We start from the raw sequence: 11,868 nt of genomic DNA, 5'->3' as shown, positions 1-11,868 counted from the left end.
TAATGTCAACATATATATATATATATATATATATATATATAATATATATTTTTGCAAAATAATTTCTTACTAATCAAACATTTTAACAACACATGGTGCTTGTAATTTATGTAACATTGAAATTTCTTCTAAGCAACCTTGTGCTGAGTCCTTATCCATACGATTAAGATTAACACATTTAATAGCACATAACTCGAGAGAAGATAAATCTTGTGCTCTTAAAACTTCTCCACTCATACCTTGACCAAGTGTACCCAAAATTAAATACTCTTTTCCTTTAACAAAAAGAGTTCTATTTTGCCTAGATTTTGGAATATTAGATGGCATTGAAAATTGTAAATTTAATGGATTATCTATAACTTTTTTAAATTCTTGGTGTTGATTTTGATTACTAACTTCTGAATGTTGATTCTGATATACTGATTTTACAGTTTCTTTATTGTTGTTGATACAATGTGGAACATGTTTATTTGATATTTTATTTATTGTTTCTTTATCTAATAACTTATCCTTTTTACTTTGATTATATTTTTTTTCTTTTAATTCCAGATGTTCAACATTTTCTGATGTATCAAATATTTGTTTTGACAAATCTGTTTTATTTAAATTTTCATATGATAATTTATTTTGAATTTTAGGTGTTTCTTCATTTACCTTAGGAAATTGAGATCCTTGTAATAAATGTTTATTATAAGCATCATTTTGTGTAAAACTTCCTGTGTCTGCTAAAGGCTTTCTTAATTTACCTCCTGTATCGAAATATCTAAAATTATGTATGTTTATAAGAAAGATAAATTAATATTAACACTATTTAAAAAAATCATATTATATTAATATATATACCTTGGAGTTTCATTCTTTCCTATACTTGATGTAAAGTAAAAAGAATTTTTTGGAGTTTGCATAGAATCTTTGAAATTAATATTCTTGTTCTGTAATGGAGTTTGTTTTATATTATTTTGAGACCAATGAGATGAAATTGTTAAAGCTAAACTATGATCTTTAGAGGTTGGATTTGATAATTTGTTTTGTGGAGTTTGAATAATATTTCTACGAGAAAAACATGGATCTGGATGTATAGAATTAGATGCATGTTTTAAAGGAGTTTGTAACCATTGATCAATAGAATTAACAAATGTTCCTGTATCTGATATTAATGATTTACCCTTGGAAGATACATTTTCATAATGAATTTTCTCTTCACTTGCTATGGATGCTAATTTTTCTTCTACTGTTTCTAATGCTTCTTTTTTGCAATTTATATTCTGCAAATTATGCATTCCAAATTGTGGTATCTTTTCAAAATATTGAAATGTAGAAGCAATAGATTCAGTATTATTGTTCATTTTACAAGAAGTTTGTTGGTCTAAAAGTTGATCCTGAGTCAATTGTTCTTTAATTTCTTCTTTAATTTCTATATTAGTAATATATTTATTTTTGTGTTCAGTTTGTGGAAGTTTTTCTTGTGCATTAGTTTGAATATTTAATTGCATTTGATTTGAATGTTCACATTTCACATTTTCATTTGTCATATTATGTTCATATTCATGAAATGTTGATTTAATTTCAGGCTCACATTCTACAATATTATTAAATGATATGGATTCTTTACAAGTTTCTTTTAATTTATTAGATGTTACATTAAGCAAAGATAATGATTGAATTGAATCATGTTCAACATGATCATCTTGTGGTAAAGGTTGAGGATCATCAAAATCTGATTCAATATCAGAATCTTGTGGTTTGTCCTCACTTTCATCATCATCGCTTTCACAAAAATGTAATAATTCTTTTACTCGTATTGGTTGAAATTTTGGACGTGAATTGGTATGATTTTGGAAATCCATGTTATTTAACATAAGCCTGTCATTTGTTGATAAATCTGACATTTTAAAAAATATATAAATTTATTCTTCTTTTAATTAATTTTAATTAATTTATACTAGTAAAAAAAATAACAAAGATATATGCATGTAAAATATATCACTTCAAAATATCCAAATCTATTAGAATAATTGGATGTTCAAAGTGATGTCTGATATATTTAAAAATTATTAATATTTCTTGAGGATCAAATAAAACAAAACAATTGTAATTATTTTCACTTTGTTGATTAGCAAGCATTATCGTATTTATGATTGTAAAAATCACTTGACTCATAACATTCAATAAATAATTCTTGAATGTATTAATAAGAATATAAAACACATTTTATTAAATACTATCAAAAACACTTAATTTTGAAAAATATATTCATTAAAATTCATAATTAGTTTTTATAGTTTTAGACTGTTTGTTTCATATTATACTGGTTTTTCGTTTACGTCATAAAATTCAAACTTCAAACATGAACGTTGATTGGTTAACGTTAACAGTGTTGCAATACATAATTTTGTAAATTTAGGGATATTTTTCAGAACTGAATTAGCGCTTTTACGTAAATTGATTGTAAATATATAATTCATAGTTAACATCAAAAGGTTTTTTTTATTAAATTAATATAATGAAATTAACATAAAAATAATGTTTTTTAATATTTTACATAATGACATGTTACAGTGTGTTATGTTATATTACAATGACTTATATTTATATTTGACAATAAATTGAAAGTGTATGATATATAATAGATGACTGAAAAACAATCATTGATTTTAACATAAAATACAATTTTTTTACTAATACATATTTTTTAAATATTATAAATGCTTAAATTTTATGAATAAGTTTTACTTTGCTAAAATTTTAAAAATTAACTATTTTGAAATTTTATATTTTACAATAAATTTAAAATTTGTATGCAATTATTAAAGTAGATAAATATACAATGTTGAAAATCGATATTGAAAAAAATGTGAGAATATACATATCTAAAATATTCAGAATATATATAATAAAATGAAAAATATTGTCTTTTTTTCCATTTATGCATCTTATTTTTAAATAATTTTAATTTAGTTTAAATATATTGTTTAAAAAAATTATTAAGTTTAAAAATACATAACTTATTTGGTTTAATACAAATTTTGAACACTTGTAATAATCATAATAAAGAAAAACAATTTTATTGTACTATATTAAAATATGCATTATTATATTATTATTTGTATATATATCATACTTAAAGAATTTCTGGAATTTTGTTTCTGGTCACTAAAAATTGCATATAATACATTTTCAAAGAATTGCAGTAAAAAACAAGATTTTATAGAATAATATGCAGTCTTTACTTTTAAATTTTCTTTATACTCTGTTTATCTGAGCTTAGTTTTTATTAAGGTAAATTATGTATAAATAAATTGCTTTTTTGTAGCTTACTTAAGATTTAAATTAAATTATATTTAACAAATTAATTAATTTATGTATCGTTTTTTTTTTTATTAAAAAAACGATCGATATTCGTTGCTACTTGCTTCTCTATTTCGAGATCGATCTTCATTTGTATTCTAGGAATTACTAGGAAGCAATCACGAAGATGCAAAACATTTAAACAGATATACTTCATCATTATTTTGCATCTTTAGTCCCTAGTAATTATGTTTTGTATGAATTTCATTTTTGTTATTTCACTCGACCAGAATTGATATAACCATACAAATATGATTTTTAACAAAAAGAAAATTGTTACTAAAGCTGAAATAAAAATGAACATGGCGCTTGGTAAACATTGGCAGTTTGATATACCACTCTTTAATCTTTTCGGCATATAAATACCGTGGAAAAATCCGAAAAGTATCGAATGCCATATTCAAACTTTTAATTATAAAATGATCAAACAAAACGATTGGTATTTCAGCGCCTTGCTAAAATGTGTAAAGATCAATATAAAAAATAATATTTTATTTAATCCTTAGGGACGAAATTAGGAATTGTATTTTAAGTAATGAAAAAATGTTCTAGACTATGTTGCAATATTCTTAACGTTTTCCATTATTATAATTAACAGCTCGCAATGGTGCTTTAAATGTTGATGCAGATTGTTGTTGAAACTGATATGCTAGAGGATGAATTTTAAAGCCATATAACCTGTAAAAAGATCATTTTTTGTTTTATATAATTTTATTAGAAATATAAATTTGTTATTATTTTAAGATTCAAACAAATTTTTATATGATTTTTACAAAAACTTTTTAAAATGAAAATTATTTTTTATTTTTTATAACTTACCTAGGTACAAACTGATTTGTTGGACGTTTGGGTCTATATTCTGGATGAACCATGAAAAGCATATGGGGAAATCCTGTTCCAAAATATGCTCCATCTGTGTGATGATGTCTAGAGCTTTTTGGTGTATAAACATCCATACATTTGGGACAATAACTTTTAACCATTGCTTCTCCAGGAACATCACTAAGACCCAGAGGCAACATAGGTTGGGATTCACAATATACACGTGGACAATAACCAAAATCTCCGGATTGATATTTTTCAATCATTTGAGCAATGCCACGATTAGTAAGAATGTAACGTGCATGAATTAATCCATAAAGTAATTCTGCTGCTTGTTCAATTAATTCAGATTGGTTTGGATGGCCATCCAATTCATCATCTACAGAATAAAAACAAGCTTAAAAGTACTTTGATATTTTCTGGCAAGGTATAAATAATATATTTACCAGGTTCAAGATCAAGAATCATATCTAATGCTTGCCTATAATGTGGTACTTGTTCATTTAGTCCGGTTAAATTAAACTTATCCTGGATATAATCTTCATCAACCTATAGAAATATTGTAATTAATTATAACAAATTATTAATATTTATAATAGATAAAATTATATTTATATAAAATTATTAAATTTTATAAATTAAATACTATCGTTCAATATTATTTAAAAACAAAACGTTATGGAAAATTGTAATGAAATGAAGTTCATTTAAATCAACAATTTCAAAATTTTTAATTATAGAAAAATAAGGCATATTAAAATATATGTAATTAAAATCAAATATTATGGTAACAAGTGAATACTTACTTCACAAAAAAATTCATTTCCCCTGAGATTGCAAAACCACGAAATCCAGGATACCTCCTCAGAACTGCTCATTTTCCTATGAATAAAAAAATGGAAGAAATATTTTTTTATCGATATATAGAGTAAAAGTGATCACCGCGATAAAAGAGCGCAGGATTCGTATATAATACGTAAAGGTACGTGCGCAAAAAAGTTCTCGAATCTCCGTATATTATGCACACATATATACGACGTCAGTGCTTAGTGTACGCCTGGCAATTGGTTAGAAAGGCGCCAACGAAAGGCTAGGTATGGGGAGCTGAGAGTGAGGGGAGCAAATGGAGTTTTCACTTTACTAGGCAAGATGCTCGACGTTACAGCCTATCCGGCAGTTCACCTACGTTTCCGTGGTCATTGCTGCTTCGTCAACTGATTTTCAAACACGATGTACAGTCCGACACAGCCAGGAAGCACATTACTCGAGAAAAAACCTTGTAGGACGAATGAAAACCCAAAAATAAACAGCCTTTACGGCTTACCTTTTGGTGCTTTGATTAGCCACGCTTGCTCGTCCCAATGATGTAGATAGCGCTGTCGTACCCTTATTCTATCCGCCACCTTCCGGCTTCTTTTTATAAATTTTTCTTTTATTTAAATATTTTTAATTAAAAAATTTTTTATATAGTGCTAACAAAATTTTAGTACCTATTTATTGAATATTAATATTTATAATAATGATTTTAATTAAATTTTTATATGTATTTTCATAAACAATTTTTTCTCTACTTCGTTGACCAATGAACGATCAATGTATTTCCAATACACTACTTTAGCCACAAATTTCCTATGTTTTATTTTAATAATATTTATTTAAAAACAATATAGATGATCACACCATTTTTCTATTTTTTCTTTGGATTTGTTGAAAACTTGTTTGACAATCAAAAAGATTTAAAAGTGATATGCATATTATATAGTATCACATGACCTGTATCCTAGCAACTTTAAACAACATAAAGTTAACAAACTTACTAGATACAATTTTATGTTGCAATTGTGTTTTATATTTAATTACAAAATGGTCATTTATTATATATGAATTTGTACTACTATATTCAAGTTTTATGCGATATTTTATATATTAATTATATTTCTCGAAAAATATGATATTGTGAACTAAATATCATAAAATTGATATTTTTATTATGTATTATAAATTTATAATCAAAATAAAAAATTATAATTATATATAAATTAAGAATCCTACAATTGTTTATAAAATTAAATAATGTAAATAATGTACAGTTAAGTCATTAGTGAATAATTAGGTAAAGCTAGGTGCTATTTAGAATGTAAAAGACAATTTTATCTACAATTCTTATCATTTCGATTAATTATCTTAAAATTCATTATATGGAAAAATAGAATAAAATTGATTATGGTACGTATAATCCTATAATTATATATTTTTTTTATTAATATTATGAAGTATTAATCTTTGTTTATAGATGCATATGTGGTTTTGGTTTGGAAACAATTTAGACAATTTTTTTTTACCAGGATATAATGTCGCTACAATTTTCAGTTTTTTTTGTACTTGTTTAGGTTTATTTGCAATTGCAATATTATATGAGGGTATGAAAGTTTTACAAATCAAGTTACAACAAAATACAATAAGCCTTTTACAGAAACAAAGCCCAAGATTATCAGAGAATTCTTGTTTGTTATCTAAAATATCCTCAAACAACATTAAAACAAAAATTTCTTTACATTGGTATCATTTATATTAATAACTTATATATACATTTTTACAAATTTTTAAATTATAGAAACAAATTGATGTTATTATAAATTAATGTTATATATTATTTTGTAGTATACAATGGTGTATATGGAGTTTCCAAATATTTCATTGGTTTATACATACATTTCTTGGTTATCTTTTAATGTTAGCTGTTATGACATATAATGTATATATCACTATTACTATTGTGCTGGGAACATGTCTTGGATATTGGATATTTGGTCCACAACTTATAGAACTTAACATGAAACGATTTTATAAGAGACAAATATTATTAGACTGTGATAAAGAATGTGCAGGTAAAATTTCAAATATTTGTTAGAAATAATATTGTAATATTTTAGTACTATTGTATAATTTTTAGATAACATAATACATAGTCAGAGACATGAATCAACAGTTTCTGTTGTCGCAGACCAATTAATAACAGAAGCTACTGTTGAAGTTCATATGCCAAGAGATGCTTAAATCAAACATTTATACTACTAAAAATAGTTACTATTGTTTGTTAATAAGTAAAGTATTATTTTGTTTAAATATTTTATATAATAATATTTTGTAATATTTTGTATATTTTATACTTAAATTAATTATTTGTTATATATTATTTATAATAAATTAATATATTAAAAAAAATATTAATATATTTATATTTTTTTTAACCAAAAGTATTTGAAATTCATTTTTTATATATAAGTTTTTGATCCAAAAAGTATATACTCTTCTTTACTACATTATAGTTTTATTATTTTCTTCATCAAATAAACATCTGTAAGAACTATTATCAGTAGCTAAAAAATGATCATATGCATTTTTCGTTGTTATATATGATCCACAAAGCCAACAAAAATAAGCATTGCAATGAATACATTTCATTTTATTACACCCATCTATTTTTTCAATCATAGTTGAACAATTTGAACATGATTTAGTATATTTCTGTAAATAATATTACATTATACAACTTAATATAAAAATAAATTTAATTACTCATAAAAATATTAGGACACTAAGAAGAATTTACTAAAACAAAATAACAATTTTTTATGAAAATTTTATAAAAGTAATTATTGATATTAATATTTTCATTGTTCTATAATATATTTTAAATTTTATTTTATTTTGTTTTAGTTTCTTAAAGTATTAAAAATTATTTTTATTAAATTATTTTTATATGCATTCTTGTATATTTAATTTAATTCAATTGTAATTCATTATTTTAGTTTAACATTTCATTGTAAATTTAAGATATTACATGTGATTTTACAATAAAATATATATAATATGCAAAAATAAATAATTTATTAATTTATTATATGCTAAAAATAAAAAATCTACAGATTTTTATAATTAACAAAGATAATTTAAATTATCAAAATTAAATATGTTAGTGTCTGAATATTTTTTTAAGTAACTGAATATAAATTATTATTAATAATATATATAAATAAATATAAATAAATATTTATTTATTGATAAGATTTAATATATACCTTTAAATATTCTTCTGCTAAAAATTTTTCTGCAACTAATTGAATTTGTTTTATGCCATATTTTTTTTATAATAATTTTTGTTGATATTTATTATTATTTTGATATTCTTCAATAAAATTTAATATATTACTTGAATTCATAAAACAAGGTTCTGCTCCATGATATACCTAATACCACATTTAAGTATTAAGATGCAATCAATTTATTTTTTTTTAATTATAAATTATTATACCTTATAGCAATAAATACAAAAAAATATAATCACATTTATTACATTTTGCTAATGTATCATTATTATTTTTTATAAGTGGACATTGACATGAAATTCTAAGACAAAAGATAACATCTTTTATACTTCTTAATGTCACATTTAATAACATATTTTCATATTATGAAAATGATTTTGGACAAAATTTCTTAATTTCATTAAATATAATATTAAAATTACAATTTAAATCAGAACATAGAATATTATTTATATTATTTTCATTAATTTTTATAGATATGTACATATGTATACAATTTTTGCAATATATATGATTACAATTTTTAAGTTTTATCCAATGTTTACCACAATATTCTTTAAAACATATGATACACTTAAAATAATTATACTCAAATTCAGTTTCTTCTTTATATTTATCATAATCTATTAAAAATTTTAATGGAAATAAAAAATACAATGTATTAAATTTAGTTCTAATATCCAAATGAGAAAATTAACTTAAAATAATCTGTCATATCATGATATACCATGTACATAAATAAAATATCTAATGTATCTTTAATTTTAAGAAAATAAAGAATATCATTTTTTAAAAATTCAAACTATAAAAACAATATTTGTTGACCTTTATTATCTAGCTATATTTCATCTAATTTTTGACAAATAAAAGATATTTACCAAGAAGAAAATCATGAAATAATAATATAACAATTTGGTGATTTTTTACTTAAATAATCATCAGTTGTAAATATATTCTAATGGGTGGCAAATATTTGATAAAATAATTAGAAAATGAATGAAAATCATCCTCATAAATATTTTTAAATTTTAATAAAACTTCACCCTCATCAATATTAGGAAATATATTATAATAATATTCAATTATATCTTCTTTACTATATGAGAATTCATTATAGTTATAAATATTTGAAAATACTAAAATTTCGTCTTCTTGTCATTTCCGATTATTAATTATAAATTGTGACATTCTCAAAATTTTTGAATTATTTAATTATGTAAATATATTATTTATCTTCTATCTTATGAATTGAATTGTGAAAACTAACTTCACATTTCATGAAGCATTATTATAAATCACATAGATAATCATATAGATAAGATTACAAACATATATACAGTTACTCACAAAATTAGAGTTGCTGGATGGATATGGTACGCTATCCCTTCTACTATTAAAAGTGATTCTATTCCCCTATAGCAAATAATATATCGGAGAATATGTGACGTCACATTATCTTCATTGTCACATTAAAAAATACATCACGTGATACGATATGTGATGCGACGCTTGGTTTTGGCGGACTAGCTTGACTACGTGATTTTTGTTTAATGACAATGGAGATAATATGTCATCGAGATAATATCATCTTCCGATAGAAATTCGCTACAGAGGAATTGAATCATTTTTAATGATAGAGTGGTTAACAATCATGTTCATCTAGTAACATAGTACAATATGTGATAATAAAAATAGTGAAAAAAGACATGAAAATAAATACAAAAAAATATAAAAATATATCTATTGTATGATAAAAATTATATTATATTTTTAGAAATCATTTCATTATGTATAAATAAAGTGAATTTATTATATAAATATTATTATATTATTATAATAATTATTATATTATTTATATACATAATAAATAAAATGAAATTATATTTTTATTTTTTATTTTTAATCAAAATCTTCAATTTTTAATAATTAATAATTTTTTTGAAAGAAAAAAAATGAATATTTGTGTAATAAAATTATATATAATTAAATAATAATATCAATAAAGTCATAATTATATATTATAATATAATAATAATAATATATACATATATATTATTTTACATAATTATTATATATAATTATAATTATAATTAATTATATAATTAATTTAATGAAATAAATATTAATTGATATTAATATAATTAAATTATAGTAATAAAATTATATAATATTGCAAATATGAACAATGATCAAATAATAGTTTTATTATATTGTGAAGTCTTGTAGCAACAAAAGAATAGAATTCATTGAATCAACTATGAAATGAAATATTTTTATATTTTGAATATAATTATAAATGCTATTTATTTTTTATTTTTAGCAAGACAATCATTTTTCAGACATTTTTCTTATTTAATATAGTTTTGTATTTTATTATTTATTATTTTTTTTATGTTATAATATATTTTATTATTTTTCAATTTGACAAGTCTTTTCAAATATAATTTTATACATAATTTTTACTGATAAATATTCATTCCTTTTTTATCAAAAATTGTTAAAAATTTTGGTAACAAAAAAAAAAATTAATAATAAATTCATTTTGTTTATAATTAATAACTTTGTATATGAAACGGTTTTTATGAAGCAGTATATCATGATTATAATTTTTATAAAAGAGTTTTTTTTTTATAAAAGATTTTTATAAAAGAGTTANATTCAAATAATTTTTGAATAAAGATAACAATATATTTATTTAAAAAATCCTATCAAATTTTTCATTTTTTATTTATCGTTATTTTTTCAGCTTATCATGCTGACAAACAATTTCTAATTTGCAATTTAAAATATAGTTCCATCTTTAGAAAATATACAGTTCATAATAAAAATCTCTATGTAAGTTGTTTAACTATTTTTAATTATTAAATGTAAACAATTAAAATATAAAACATTTTTGTTTATATAATATTATTAATTTTCATTTGTTTATATCAAGTTTGTGAATAAAATTATAATTATTTTATATTTATTTATACATAAAAAATAATTAATATTAATTATATAATATTTAAAATAATAGAGATATAGAATAATAAAACGATATATATAGACGAAGGCTCCTTTAGATTATGAAAAAGATATAGGTTAGGTTATACGTGTATAAAATACAATTTAAAATGAATGAAGAATCATATTTCAAGAATAAAATGGCAGAAGTAGAGGCAAAACATACTCTTCACAGTGGTATTTTTCATCCTGTTTTACGACAATGGCAATCGCCAAATATAGAAATTACGGTTAATACTCTCATGTATCCTATCTTCATCTCGTAAGTAAAATTATCATTTAGGTATATGTATATGTATAGTAAACTTATATGTTTATAATCATTTTAATCAATAAATAACTATTAAAAATGAAATTTAAAATATTTATGTATTATTAAATATTTAAAATATTAATAAAATAATAATTAAAATATTATGTAATATTTGTATTATTTGTAGTTTTAGATTATAATAGAATTTTCTTTACAATAAAATAAAAAATAAACATTAAATATATGAAAATTTTTCAGATTGATCTATTTGAAAGATTATTATTTTTTAATAATTAGTGTTTATTTTTTTATTATAAAACTATTTTATAA

At 21.5% G+C, this 11,868-nt stretch overlaps 4 protein-coding genes and 1 long non-coding RNA gene across 12 annotated transcripts in view; 2 read left to right on the top strand and 3 right to left on the bottom strand.

The window, feature by feature from the left end:
• The window catches only part of LOC102681719 (probable serine/threonine-protein kinase mps1), a 3,983-nt gene extending 1,603 nt beyond the window's left edge, over positions 1-2,380 (bottom strand). Inside the window, exons 1-2 of the mRNA XM_006611593.2 lie at positions 844-2,380; positions 71-763 (exon numbers count right to left, since the gene is read on the bottom strand). Of these exons, the coding sequence (XP_006611656.1) occupies positions 71-763; positions 844-1,889 (1,739 nt within the window). The 5' untranslated portion in view covers positions 1,890-2,380. The remainder of the gene's footprint in view (positions 1-70; positions 764-843) is intronic.
• Positions 2,381-3,203: 823 nt separating this feature from the next.
• Positions 3,204-5,583, bottom strand: LOC102681114 (casein kinase II subunit beta). 5 transcript variants are annotated; one of them, XM_006611589.2, is made up of 5 exons: positions 5,495-5,583; positions 4,977-5,052; positions 4,617-4,719; positions 4,168-4,567; positions 3,204-4,026 (listed from the first exon to the last, which is right to left on the bottom strand). In XM_006611589.2, exons 2-5 carry the CDS (start codon positions 5,046-5,048, stop codon positions 3,918-3,920), a joined length of 684 nt encoding a protein of 227 aa, XP_006611652.1. In that variant the 5' UTR covers positions 5,049-5,052; positions 5,495-5,583; the 3' UTR covers positions 3,204-3,917. The 5 variants fall into 5 exon arrangements, with proteins under 5 accessions (XP_006611652.1, XP_006611653.1, XP_006611650.1 ...); XM_006611590.2 differs by having other exon boundaries at positions 4,168-4,549; XM_006611587.2 differs by having other exon boundaries at positions 5,357-5,549.
• Positions 5,584-6,201: 618 nt separating this feature from the next.
• On the top strand, positions 6,202-7,491 carry LOC102680884 (probable low affinity copper uptake protein 2). Of its 3 annotated transcripts, none has more exons than XM_031508565.1 (4): positions 6,202-6,396; positions 6,464-6,729; positions 6,832-7,058; positions 7,104-7,267. In XM_031508565.1, exons 1-4 carry the CDS (start codon positions 6,394-6,396, stop codon positions 7,121-7,123), a joined length of 516 nt encoding a protein of 171 aa, XP_031364425.1. In that variant the 5' UTR covers positions 6,202-6,393; the 3' UTR covers positions 7,124-7,267. The 3 variants fall into 3 exon arrangements, with proteins under 3 accessions (XP_031364425.1, XP_006611649.1, XP_006611648.1); XM_006611585.2 differs by having other exon boundaries at positions 6,216-6,396; positions 7,124-7,491; XM_006611586.2 differs by having other exon boundaries at positions 6,215-6,729; positions 7,124-7,417.
• Positions 7,492-7,576: 85 nt separating this feature from the next.
• LOC116185058 lies at positions 7,577-9,981 on the bottom strand. Its single transcript, XR_004149797.1, has 3 exons — positions 9,627-9,981; positions 8,253-8,420; positions 7,577-7,698 (listed from the first exon to the last, which is right to left on the bottom strand). It is a non-coding gene; the product is annotated as an uncharacterized LOC116185058 (long non-coding RNA).
• Positions 9,982-11,064: 1,083 nt separating this feature from the next.
• LOC102680740 (delta-aminolevulinic acid dehydratase) overlaps positions 11,065-11,868 on the top strand; it is a 3,165-nt gene continuing 2,361 nt past the window's right edge. The window contains exons 1-2 of one of the 2 annotated variants that reach the window (XM_031508563.1): positions 11,065-11,114; positions 11,420-11,547. In XM_031508563.1, coding sequence (XP_031364423.1) covers positions 11,426-11,547 — 122 coding nt within the window. In that variant the 5' untranslated portion in view covers positions 11,065-11,114; positions 11,420-11,425. Of the gene's footprint in view, positions 11,115-11,341; positions 11,548-11,868 lie in introns of those variants that run through there. The other variant, XM_006611584.2, reaches the window with a different exon arrangement.

Source organism: Apis dorsata, unplaced genomic scaffold, assembly GCF_000469605.1.
Source record: "Apis dorsata unplaced genomic scaffold, Apis dorsata 1.3 scaffold_89, whole genome shotgun sequence".
NCBI lineage: Eukaryota > Metazoa > Arthropoda > Insecta > Hymenoptera > Apidae > Apis > Apis dorsata.
Note: the sequence above shows the minus strand (reverse complement) of the source record. Positions and strands in the feature narration are given on the sequence as shown.

Coding starts and splice junctions, on each gene's coding strand:
- LOC102681114 (XM_006611587.2), bottom strand. Junction 4,568..4,616: donor GATTCTTGATCTTGAACCTG/GTAAATATATTA, acceptor AGTACTTTTAAG/CTTGTTTTTATTCTGTAGAT. Junction 4,027..4,167: donor ACAAATCAGTTTGTACCTAG/GTAAGTTATAAA, acceptor ATCTTTTTACAG/GTTATATGGCTTTAAAATTC.
- LOC102680884 (XM_006611585.2), top strand. Junction 6,730..6,831: donor ACAAAAATTTCTTTACATTG/GTATCATTTATA, acceptor ATTATTTTGTAG/TATACAATGGTGTATATGGA. Junction 7,059..7,123: donor CTGTGATAAAGAATGTGCAG/GTAAAATTTCAA, acceptor TATAATTTTTAG/ATAACATAATACATAGTCAG.